Genomic DNA, 13255 nt, shown 5'->3' with positions numbered 1-13255 from the left:
CTTTAATACAAAAGTACCCAAAATTTTGTCTGAGCAGTTCCATCATACAGACCACTGTAGCATTCTACTCATGCTATACCAACCCAGCATCTCTGCAGCTTTGTGGATATAAAATATCCATCAAAACGCAGATGTTACTTTAGCTCAAAGCTTAAAGTGAGTGTCTTTCATTTAGTCACAAATTACAAATAGCATACAGGACATAATGGAAGGGTTTACTTTTACTTTCAAAAACATAAGAGGGGGTTAAAATACTGTTCGAACATGACAATAGCTCACAACCATTTTATAATTAATTGCAACATAAAAAAGTCTGTGTCAGCTGCTTTGCCAAAGACAATGGCTCTTTCATGTCACAATTTCAATTGATGCCTGCAAGTACCACAGACTCCTAGGCAGTATGTGCTAAATGAAACTGCAGCCCACAGTTAAGAGTATGTTTTAATAAAAAGCTATCATTTAGCTGAACAGGAAAATCTTTTGAACAGTGAAATCATCAACTCAGTCACAACTGCCTAAGCAACTAGCTTTTCAGAAAGAGGCAGATGAGACTTGAATTCACTACTCACATCACTTTACACAATAAAATGCAGAGAAGCATACAAAAGTTCTGTGCTTCATTTATTCTGAAATCTCAAGCTGAAGAGTTCTCCCCACTCCAGACTGGAGTTGGTTCACTTGAGATATTTTAAAGGTCACCATGAAAACTGTCTTTAAGCCCTACTAATATATTCAAATCCATCTCAGAACAGCTGCCTCAAAAGCTACAAATTACACTGGAAGAGGGAAGAAAACAAAGTTCAGATGTTCGCCTACAAGTAACAGAAGGAAGGAGAAAAAAAAAGGTCATTGAACCTTGAGGAAAACAGATCCAGGAACTAAAACTGCAAACATTTAAAATTACAACTTACACTTCTGAAGGAGGTCTCTGTTTGTAATAGATGGAGCATGAGCTATCACTGCTGAGGGGTCTGAGGACTGCACACAGGCACCGCATTTTGAGAGCGTCGTGACACAGCTCAGCTCAGCAACCCCTGTGCTGCAGCTTTTGATTTCCTAGGGCTACACTTGCCAGCCCAGCTCCTCTCCCAGGGACTGCTGCTTGGCGTATGACATCAGCCTGCACACTTGCAGGCTCAGGGATCCACCAAAGTGGGGGAAGCACAAAGAGTTTTCTGACTCAAGCTGATCTGTATTCCACGCACCAGTTACTCAGAGTAATTGTCATGCTCCAGCTCCACAAATTTTATCCAGACTGCTTAGTCTGTGATGCAAGTGTAGAATATGTTTGGGACATGTTATCTCAGAGAACAGAAGAATCTAGCAAAATTAATATTTCAACAAGTAAAGATTTGTGCATAGCTTTCTTGCTGCTGCGAACTGGCTTGGTATTTGCCACTTCGCAAAATAAAAAAAAAACATCAGGTGTGTGTTAGTAATTTTCAACTGCCTTTTCATCAAATTAAATTTTCTTCTGGTAAGATTTTTCTTCTGTTTTAAAATATACTGCTGTTTAAACAAAATAAATAAGTTGAACACCCCACTCTACCCCTCCAAAATTACATACCTGATGCTTGTTATTGAGTCTGTACTGTCCATATTTCCTCAAAAAAATTTTTTGTCCACTGATCAGTGGAGCCTGTTACACTTGTTTTCTTAAATTATGTTATCAAAACTCCAGTAAATCCCCTACTCAAATATCCTTCCTCTTGTCATTTTTGGATATAGTCCATTGGAAGTTGCAGTCCTAGCTTCTGCCTGCTCTCTTTTTCCTTTTTGCTAGACTTTCTTGTTGCACTGAACTTTGTTGCTTGTGATCTTTTCCAGCTAGGTAACATTTCATGTTCCTGACACTCCTCATCCTGCTCCAATTACCCATTTCTGTACTTTGTATCCAACTGGGCATTTTAATCTGCAGGACATTCACGCTTTCACACCTTCAGCTGCTCGTTCTGTTACTTCTCTTACTGGAAGGCAAACACATGTTTGTGATCAGAAGCACACACAGGAACTGTACTAGTTTGACTAAACTCTACACCCTCAAGGCAGTACTGGTCTCACCAGCAAGCAAAATTATCTCCTAAAATAATACCATATATTGGAATACATATCCTTAGATGTGAACTGGGATCTTCAAGCAAAACTAAACCTGATACCATGGAGTCAAAAAGCTGAGACTCTTGTGGAATAAAGTAAATAAAATAGGAATGGTGTACAGTGGCACTCCAGCCACTCTGAGAAGGGAACATGGAAAACTCTGGGCTCTGCCAGAGCACCACCCAACTGTACCTGGCAAACTCCACCTCTTCAGCTCTAGCCAGTGGCTTAAGAGTCAATTACAAGATACAATGACAGATCTGAGGAAAAATTATTTAATCCTTCAAAAACCTTGATTCATTAAGCAGAAGAAATTTCAACTCTGGAAAAAAAGTATGCAATAGCTCCAAAACAATTCCTGAGACAAAAAGGTATCTACCAAATTTGAAGACAGCATAAAATCGGAGAAATTATTTTCTATGCAAACTTTAACATCTGGATAAAACTTATAAAGCCACAACTGGAACAAAGAAAAGAATCTGTTCCCAAACTTAACAGAAAGATTTTGTTGTTGCTGTAATTATCAGAGGCAAATAAACCTTCAGAAACACATAGCTCTGGAACCTGAACTCGTGTATGGGCTGCATTAGGCTTTATTCCGCTTTCTTTATGTTCACATACACTCAGGTCTCCAATGACTTTAATAGTCTTTTAATAGTCTGGCTATTAATGATTTAACTTAATGAAATGAAAGGTGCTTTTGGCTTTGAAGATTTGAACATGATAAATATCTTATTCTTGAAATAACATGATTGACCCCCTTCAGCCCAGACTGTGCATTTACATAAACATGCACATACATGAACATACATGCATGCACCAACCCTTATTCTACATTAACTGAATGAAAGCCCTCATGCTGCTGCTGCATATGATCAAGAAGCAAATGACAAAAGATAAAGTGCAAACAAATTTGCATTCATACTGGACAGCATTTAAAAGAAAGGGAAAAATAAGACAGTCGCATTCCAACTTATACATCCCTTTTACATCTCCAACCCCATCCCTAGGACTGCTATTTAGAACCTACTTCATAAGAATGCTATTCAAAAAAAGTTTTTCTCTAGAAGTGCACGGTAATTCTGAGCACACTGATCTGGTATTTTACCTACACATACACACAGAGACTTTACAACATTTTAGCAGGTCTCATAACGCTGCTTGAAGAGCACCATTGATAGCTCAGAAAACGACATGTAAAACCCCTACTACCAAACCAGACAACTAGTTACAATTTTAATGTAAGTTATCCAATCATTCTGAAGAAAGAATACAGTTAATGCTTTAGCCAATTTCCTTAAAGCTTTTTTAGCCAAGTGACAGTAAAAAACCAATAATAAAAGTCGTATATTTTTTTTTAAAATGTAAAAATCTGCATCTAGAGCTATTATCATGGAGATTTTTTTTATTGTTGGTATGGGTTCCCAGAAAAACAAGCATCCTAATAAACGGAGAAGAAAATACTAATTTTGTGATATAAGAATTTGACATTCGCTAAGGGTTTTTTGTAAAAAGGCTTTCAGAGGTACAGTAATAGTACATGTGTTCAGTTTATGAAGTGCACAGAGCTCATGGCAAGAAATAACCTTCTGTAGACAGTAGGAATTTATGTTCGAAATCAAACTGTTCCAGATAGTTCCCTTTTCTTCTCTAAAATGCTACTGAACAGCACAGATGCTACAAACACAATAATAAAGTCCAAGTATTCCACATACACTTATTTCTTTACCCTATTTTTGCTAGTATTAAAACACATGGGTTTGGACCCTCTTCTAAAATTGTACTGACAAAGCAGCCAACGAACATTGTTTTTCCTTAAAAACCTTAAATCTTGGTATTTTACCCAGTATAAACTGCAGTGTGATTGTTTCATCATTACTACAATCATGGCTGTCCTCAAACCTTAGGCCAACTTGAAAATTTAGGTTTATAGGGGATTTTTTACACACTAAAATCATTTCAGCTAAACAAAGAGACAGTTCTGAGTATTTTACATTTCTTCATGCTTCCAACCAGTTTATTTCTCTCTTTTCCTCTGCTCTGAAACAATGTAACTAAGAAGTTTTCCAGCATTCTGAGAGGCAGAGATTCAGAACTGCTTTAAGCCACCTTCTCATTTTTCACGGCAGTGTCTCAAGCAGAATATTTAGACAGACAACTTGCTACCTACAGCCATGCTGAACAACAAAAATTAATGTAATAGAATAATAAAAGGTGGGTAATCAGAAAAAATAGGATGCAATTCTGTTGACTCATGCCTAGTAACACAATAGCATTAAACAGAAAACTGTCCATCTCAACTTCTGTTCCTTTGAGCTATCTCATACCAACTTCCACAACCAAATTACTTAACTCCTCTATCACACTTATTGTCTCCACCAGGATTTGATGTCAAGCTGACTTTAGAGACCTGAAGCTGAATTTTTCTTAGGACATCTTACACAAAAAGAAAAATCAAAGAAGAAATGCTTCTCTGCTCCATTTGCAGAAGAACCAGCTTTCCTCCCTCACATTTCTATCACTGTTTCTGAGTTCTGAGATAATCCTTTACAGATATTCCCAAATCTAAATAAATGCAGATGATCACTTTGCTGTCACATGTCATCTTCCATCTATAGGTTAAATCCCAGAGCTCTGGGAAAGAGCATAAAGAATCAAACAAACAAAATTCTAATCCCAAAAGTATTGAAAATCATTTACAAAAACTGGTAATAAGAGGGTCATTTGAAAGAAAACCAACACATTGGGATTTCATCAGGGGGGTTTAAAAATATTTTTGTCTTGCTGAATTTTAATGACAAAAACTTACCTGCTTTTTGCCTACACTGTAATGTGAATTTGCAGCTTGATTTTTCCAATGGGATTGGAATACAGTTACATGTATTATTAACATATATGAAAGTTCATAGTATTTGGAATTAGAAGTGTTTTTGTCTTCATAACATTATGAGTAAAGCTCACAAACATACCACAACGTTGCTGTTAAAACAAAATTTGAGTTCCTGAAAGAAGCTAACACTACAGGAAAAAAATCTATTGTGATCCTCTTGGTCTTCTAAGTGTTAAGAGTACTCAAAGTATCTTTACTTTAGTCCAACAGAACAAGACAAAGAGGAGAGGGTGAAGTAAAAAGAACATATATCCTGTGAGAATTTGTCCTAGAGCTGACCTCCAAGAAGAAGTCATGATTCTGTCCTGCACCAGAAGCAAGCAAAAATAACCCCAAACTGACAGCTGCTTCAGCATATGGTCATCAAAATACAAGTATATAGCAAAAGCTTGTGAAAGCTGACTATTTTAATCAAATTCTGGCCTCATACTTGTCTCCCAAGATGATACAGGGCATCTTCCATGCAAATTTAAGGTCTGTCCAAAAGCTGAGCACCCTACATCATGTTAACTAAGCATCCTACTTCTTACAGAAAACAGTAATTTTGTAAACATGATACTTCTCTCATACCACTAAAAAGCAAAGCTAGGGGTATAACACACTTTAAAGTTAAGTATACACAGGCATTTACAGGGCTAAGTTACAATGCACCAACTGTCTAAGGAGCCCAAGTCATGTCAGTTTTGCCATAACTTCACAAACTTGTTTTTATCTCAACATTTTTAAAACAAAGACTACAATCAGAAAAGTTTGTTTTACACATTCAGAGTGCAGCATGCATTCTTTCAATGAAAAAATTCTCTCAAATAGTTGATAATACTCTGCCAAAAGTGACAAGATGTCCTGGCCAAATGAAACAGCTTGGTTTTATGGGGCATTTAATCTTTTATTTACAAGTGTAGGGTTTTTTCCCCTCAAACAAATTCTACAACAACAAACATGTCAAAAGATACATCCCAGCTTTACAATTCAAGTGTATATTTGTATTTTCTCAAGTGCATATTTTGCATTTTTGTATCAGACTCAGAAGACCACAAAGTTAACATACCTGTGTTCTGTGAGGACATTTACTGCTGATGGGTGGTTGGCACAGTATGTAAGGTATAAGCTTTTCATTTGTGGCATCAGATTTAGAAAACATCCTCCAACCCTCTGCTGAGCTTCAGGCAACCTAAAAACAGAGTAATCAATATAAAAATACTGCAATACTAACCAGACAGAGAAATAAATTAAAGACCAGAAAAGCAGTACATATTGTGTGCTGGGTTTGGCTGGGGTAGAGTTAATTTTGTTCACGGTGGCTGGTAGAGGACCATGTTTTGGATTTGTGCAATAGCATAAGGGCAACAGAAGGGATGAAAGTCTTCTTTTCTATGGAGCAGCTCCCACTGCAAGGACTAAGCCTCTTCAGCAGAAGGCTGTGTGGCCAATTGTATAACCCACACTGAAGTTAACCAGAAGATGGACCACCAGCTTTCATCAGTCCTAGATAACAAACTTATTCCTGACACCTTGTCTAAACCACTGTACAACATGTGCAAGATGAAATGTTTCAATTTCGCCATGCACTTGCTCTCCTTCCACAAAGGCTGCATAAAATAAATATGCTAAATCTTTGCTTCTTTGCAAGACATGACAGTGGATTTTACTGTTGTTGTTAATCTTTTTAATTGCTCTTAAAACCAGTACTTCACTCTTCGCATCAGCTGTAAAGCTAAATGAGCCCTCACTGAGTACTTGATGCAAATACTGCTAACACAGTCAAAGAGCTTCATTCTAACATTAGCTCCAACAATTCTTTCTGGAATAATATTTTTTTTTCCTGGAAAAAAATTTTACAGAAGTCAGTATTTTCTGTTGTTGTCCCGGACATGTAGATCAAGTTCCTAAACAGCAATATTAAGCATTTCCCCTTTAAAAAAAAGTGAGAGATGCCCCAGTGAACTTCAGCAGGAAATAAACCATTCAGCTTTCCAGGACAACCACTCCTGCAGGCAGGGGATGTTCCCCTTCTGCTCAAACACAGTCATCTTGTCCCAGTCCTTAGGTTTGCTCGTAGCAGTCAAAATTCAAAGCTCCCAAGAAATTCTCCTCCAAATCCCAAAACAGTAAGTCTGTCTCCTATTAAGCCGTTCAGTCCCTCTGCACAGTCTGGGAAGACCACCCAAAACGAAGTAATAATTGACTGTAGAGGTGTTCCAAATGTGAGTCAGAGGAAACATACTCTCTTATTTGAGGGCAACATTGGCTACAGACACCCAAAAAATGACAGTTGAATGCCCAGCTAACACATCACACCAGACACACTCAGGTCACAGTATCGACATTCCTTATATCAAAGACTAGGGCTCATATTTTCAGTCTGTGTCTTTTATTTTTAAGAAGTTTAGATTCTGCAGTCAATAGAGTGGCTGCTTTTGCAGGTGCTTAGGGGAAAACCAAGCATACTGAGGGAATGCTATTCTTACAGCCTTGCCAAGCAGCATTTCCTGCCAAGCAGCTGGTCCCCTTTAATAAATCTAGCATGAGCTAATAATACATTCTTTGAGTAATAGATGCAGCCAAAGTCTCAAACTCTGAAGACATACTCAAGGCATATAACTCAGTATTAAATAGCAAGAGGCTCCAATAAACAGTTGCTAAAAATGGTTAAATTCCTGTTTCATACTGTAGTGATGGGGGTGGAGGGGGAATTATGGCTGTTTGCACCAAGCAGACATCTGGGTCTCCTCAGTCTGCTGTTCTTTTAGCAGAATCAAAGACTGGCATTATTCTCTTTCACATGTTGCACATGCATTGCCACTTTATACAGCACATTCTTTGTTGAATTAAAATAATTAATAGACTTTGTAAGGGGGTGGTAACTCATCGCTTTAACTTTTCTAATCCATGCACTTTAGTTGCAAGTGCTCTACTATTTTCAGCAGATAGTTTATCTATATGTCCTTTACCCACTGAAAGAAAATCAACAATTTAATGCCTATCACCACATCATATAAACCTTTTAGTAATTAATGTGCTCCATAAAGACCATATCTATTTTACAGTTTACTCTGAAATTATCATCCCAACCTCATTCTCATATTTAACACTTTTATTAAAAAGGAATCACATATAAATATTTACAGATATATTTAAGTTATATCAACTTCCGTTAAAAGAAGACCAGATACATGTTTTAATTCCATTTGCAGATGTAAAGGAACCATAACAAAGCCTCTGCTGTTGTACACTTGCTAGAGGAATCACCATGTGACTACATCTAAATTACCTAACATTGTCTGCTTGCTGGAGTTGCATCCAACAGCTATCAGTTCTGTTTCTCCAGACTTCAACAGCCACCCAGTGCATGGTAATTTGTAGAAAGAAATAAAAAGTAAGTGTAATTGAGCCCCAAAGGGTGCAGTTTGTGAAGAAACTAAATGTTACTTCCTGAGGCTTCACAGTTAACAGAGTTATGAAATAAGGGGCCACTGCAAATTTCTGAGAGACTCCTTGCACCAATTAGGCACTACTCAACTTATTCACAATCCTTCAATCTAATTTTCACCCTTTTCACTACCACACCTTTCACTAATTGTCTAATTGTCTTATCTCTCAGACATTAGTTACTATGCACGTTTGTCTCAGGATATCCGAAGACACGGCAATCAAATTCCCTTAATATCAATACCCTTATTTCTGTTGATACTCATGATAACCAAAAGTAAAGGATGATACTGGAACTTAGACTTAATTTGTATCTGCAGTCCAAAACAAAACCTGAAATACTAGTGAGGTTTGGACTAGATTTAAATAGTCTCCCCCTCACACTCTGGCCTCTCCTCTCTGTTTTTGTTGCTTGAAGTTTTCTTAAATTCCATTCCACTTCAGAATCATCCCCAAACATGAAGTATCTTCTTGCACTTAAACACAGAACAAGACAACAGTTCCTGTGGCTGCAAGAGCGGGACGTGAGGGAAAGAGAGGACAAACCCCAGCTATGGCTGTAGCAGAGCAAGGAGGTAAGCCTGTGATACTACATAAAGGACTTCCATTTGCTACACAGATCATATCTAGATCATATCTATCTACCTATGATCTATGTATCTAATCATATCTATCTACCATATCATGTCATGTAGGCTGCTGCCACCAGCCAGCCTGTGTGTCATGCGTCCCTCCTTACTGAGAAATAATGCCATGGACTGACAGCTTCTACTACCAGGTGAAAGGAAGAATTTTTTTTGGAGCAGGAGATCAAATCAGGTCCACTCTCCTGCTACAGAAATACCCAAAGAGCAAAACTTCCAATCGAGATCATTTGTATCAGGCCAGAGATCACCTGATGGACACTGACTTTGTTCACAGAGACTCTTCTGCTGTGTGAACTACTGCAGAACTGATCTTTGGCACAGGACCACAGACCTGGAATGAGACCTAGAGCACTGCTCTCATTTTGTTTTCAAGAGACCAGAGCACAGAGCACTCTTGCTATGTTTCACTGTCAGAAATCTGCTCTTTCACAGCTGAAGGCTCCAACAGTATCTCTCTGCCTTGTCTATTACAGTTCTTTTCCATCCTGAACCAAGTGCACTGGAAGCTGATCAGCCAAAAGAAAACACCTTTGAAGCCTGTCAGCTAGAAGATTATCACTCAATGCTAGTTGGATTTATTCCATACACCACTTTTGTTTGGTAAATTAAGAAGAGAAGTTACAAAGGTGGAAATAACACCAACCTGGAGAAGTTCAAAGAGGACAAACCTTGAACAATGAACCAGAAGACCTTCAAGGCTGTGGGTCGGGTGGGAGGGTGGCACAGAACTAAACTCAAACCATATCCAAACAACATTTCCCCCAAAACACACAAATAATCCACTACAGCATCATATGCACAACCCAATGTTTAACACCAGGAGGAATAAACAAGCCAAAGTGGCGCAGGCAAAAAGGAGGAAAGCACAGGAAAGTTTCTGCCACTGAAGTACATGCCAGGATTTGTAAAAGAGAAAACTCAAATGACAAACTGTCTCAAGGTGGGTGTGGAATTCAAAAAACATTTAACTCTCATGCCCAAGAAAAGGAATTTGTCAAGCAAGGTAGGCTGGCAGCATTAGAATTGGCAGGATGACAGCATTTGGTCATTGTGACATGTCAAGTTAGAATAAAACACCACACCGGATGTTGCAATATGAAGTGCCTCAATGATGGAACTATAAGCTCTCTGCCAAAAATAAAATAAAATGATAAATCTATTTTCAGCCTGGGAGCTACTCTGAGTTTACAGAACAGGTTCACAGCCAAAAAAACATGGCAAAATGACAAGAAAAAAAAAAAAAAGGCAGCAGAGCAAGCATTCTTCTACATGATGGGAATCATGATGGATTAGTGGATTAGATTCCAATCAGGAGGATGCTGTATGCTCAAGTTAATGTGCTATGATGAAAATTAAACTGAAAATACAACTCAGCATGATGAATATATTTATGAAATGAAAATAAGATAAAACGTTTGCAATAAAGCTTCAGTAACTCCAGAGCATCACTTTCTCTGCCCACCTACTAGTACCCAGTATGTTCCTCTAGTTTACTATATAGCAACATTTCACTTAGCAGAAAGAAGAAATAAAGGACATTATGAAAAGGTGCTTTAAAACAATTTAAGCCAAGCAGAGTTATTAATGAAGCTTTCTGAGCTTGAAGCTCCATTATGATATCACTTAAACTTACATTGCAGGTCAAAATGAAGTTTGCAGTAACATTTGTTTAAAAGTATAGTACAAAGGTATGTATAAAAGTGTACATATATATACTCTTTTCCTCTCATTTTTAAGACCACCTTAAAAAAAGTTTAAAAAGATTACAGTCTGTTCCATGCAAAGTATTTCATTTCCTTAATTTGTGATACAAAGAAACAAAATCAAAGAAGACACCAAAGAGCAGTGACAAGAAACAAAAGGAAACATTTGAGTATGTCGACAAATTGACATTTTCAGAGATTTAGACATTTAACTGATCACGTCAAACTTTCCAGAATGACTATCCTTCTTTCTCACAGCATCAGACAGACCATTTCAAGAATGGTCTATTTCAAGAACACACACCATCCTCCCTTCCTCTCCCTCTGGTCTAAGGTACCTAGAGGCAGGACAGAGGGACAGAAGGCAGGTGGTGGGAGGACGTGGGACCTCAAGTCAGCAACAGTACCAGGAATATGTCACTGCCTGGTGGAGATGCAGCCTCTCCTTTGTCATGACAAGGCTGCTTCCTCACACAGAGCAGCTCAGGGAGAGGAGGGAGAGGTCAAAACAACACATACTGAGGTGATCCAAGCTCAAAGAGGTATTTTCTTCTCCATCCAAGACATTCACTTGTTCTCACAGCAAACTGAAACTCGTTAAGCCCTCAGTAGCACTTCAAATTACTAACTTGGCAGAAACCAAGAAAATTTGTATTAGGAAGTTGCCTTAGCTCCCCATGTGGTCAGACAAACTAAAACATAGGCAGAGAAAATGACACAGCTGAGGTAATGAATGTAAATTACACTTTCAGTGGAGTTTCAGAAAATTGTTAGGACAATCCAAAGGCAGTATGGTCACCTCCTTTCTTACACGCCCAAGTACTGTGGTAACAAGCTGAAAAATACCAAGTTACCACTTCAGTCTCAATTATGGAAGGAGGACGAGTGTCTTCATGCCCTTCTTTCTGGGCTCCATGCTTCCTATATGGCGCAGGACAAGCACTCAGGGGTTTCATTTGATTCAGGTGGCTCTTTCTGCCTATCCTGCATACCTCTCCCAGCATACTTGCATGACAACTTTTGCTCAGGCCAGAAGAATACCAAGTACAAGCGTTCTCATACAGTGTCCTTCATCCAAGTCACTTACCTCCTTCTCCATTGTTCCACTATCACACAAGGTTGCTCCATTCTTTCTTCCTCTTACTTTGAAGAAAATATTTAAAATTCATGCCCCCCAAACCACCACTTTCCTACTGGTATGCACTTGCATCACAAAAATCCAAAGCTTCTTTTAAACTACATCAAAATTCCTATCTTTGCAATTGCAATATGTATCTGTACAAACAATCAATACATTCTCCAAAGATCTATTGCTGGCAACAACTCTTGAAGGAAAAAAATCTATACCAAACAAAACATGCAACAAGTAAAGTAATAGAAGAGATTTGCATGTTAGCATTTACTCTGTCCAGTATGCATGATACTTACTTGGTGCATTCTTCTAAAGACTGTACAAGCATTTGCTGGAAAGAACTTATTTCTTCCAGGTTTCCCATTAAGTAAGAAGTATTTGTCAACGTTAACCTGGAGCCAAAGCAAATAAAACATGTTTAGGTTTGCAGCTATTGACTAACTGTGCATTAATACTATCCATTGCATTAAAAGAAAATGTTTACTGGTTCTTAGATCAAGGACCAGACTGTTTCAGTCAGCAAGCAAGCTGAATAAAAGCAATCCCTGCCTCAAGAATCACACAGTTCACAGAGGTAAATTCACACTGACATCCACATTTTGACCATGTTAACCCTCCCCAATACCTGAGAGAGCTCAATTTAAAACACAGGACAAACTCACATACTTTTCACTGGCTTGTAATGGTCGCAGGTAGTTTGAAAGCATTGTTTGTAGCTCCTTAGCATATTCATTTTCTGTTTCTAATATATTTTGTAGCACCTACAATAAATGACAATTGCTAATTGGTACTTTTTAAGATATATCAATACCAGTTTTAAAGCATACTAAAATTTATTTAGCATGAGAAAAGCTTAAATGAGAGTTCCTATTTTAAAAATGCAAATATCAGCAAATATTGAATACTATACATCTATGAAATTCACAGGAGGAAAAAAAACACTACACCAGATGAACCAATCTTTAACTATACACAAAAAAATGCTAAGTTTACAAGATTATCACTACATTTTGCTGTAAAATTTGAGTTACACAGAGCTTTCCTCCAAAGCCAGGGGTAATTATTCCCCCTATGTATCTTAGAACAGTCAAAGATCATCAGAGGATGGTAAAGCACAATAGAACTTCCAAGAGAAATGAACAATGTCAGTTTCTCAGTCTCAATTCCAACACATTGCAACTAATATTGCTAGTGGAGTGTTCAGATGCACTAAATAACCTGCTAGAACACCTGAATATTAACAGATTTACAAAGATCAAGTAATTTCCAACTTCACTTACCAACACATTTAGCACTATTACATTATTTTTAAATAGTGCTGCCTAACCTTACACTGGGAGTACACTACCATAAGGAA

At 37.9% G+C, this 13255-nt stretch overlaps 1 protein-coding gene across 7 annotated transcripts in view; it reads right to left on the bottom strand.

The window, feature by feature from the left end:
- ARHGEF7 (Rho guanine nucleotide exchange factor 7) overlaps positions 1 to 13255 on the bottom strand; it is a 116530-nt gene that overhangs the window by 37170 nt on the left and 66105 nt on the right. For all 7 annotated transcript variants that reach the window (XR_010439640.1, XM_064709214.1, XM_064709185.1 and 4 more), the window contains 3 exons: positions 12565 to 12659; positions 12195 to 12290; positions 6036 to 6158 (listed from right to left, as the gene is read on the bottom strand). Coding sequence is in view for 6 of the 7 variants with exons in the window: in XM_064709214.1 (XP_064565284.1) it covers positions 6036 to 6158; positions 12195 to 12290; positions 12565 to 12659 (314 nt within the window). In the remaining variant the exon portion in view is untranslated. The remainder of the gene's footprint in view (positions 1 to 6035; positions 6159 to 12194; positions 12291 to 12564; positions 12660 to 13255) is intronic.

This window comes from Zonotrichia leucophrys, chromosome 1 (genome assembly GCF_028769735.1).
Source record: "Zonotrichia leucophrys gambelii isolate GWCS_2022_RI chromosome 1, RI_Zleu_2.0, whole genome shotgun sequence".
NCBI lineage: Eukaryota > Metazoa > Chordata > Aves > Passeriformes > Passerellidae > Zonotrichia > Zonotrichia leucophrys.
This window is presented reverse-complemented; position numbering and strand designations above follow the sequence as displayed.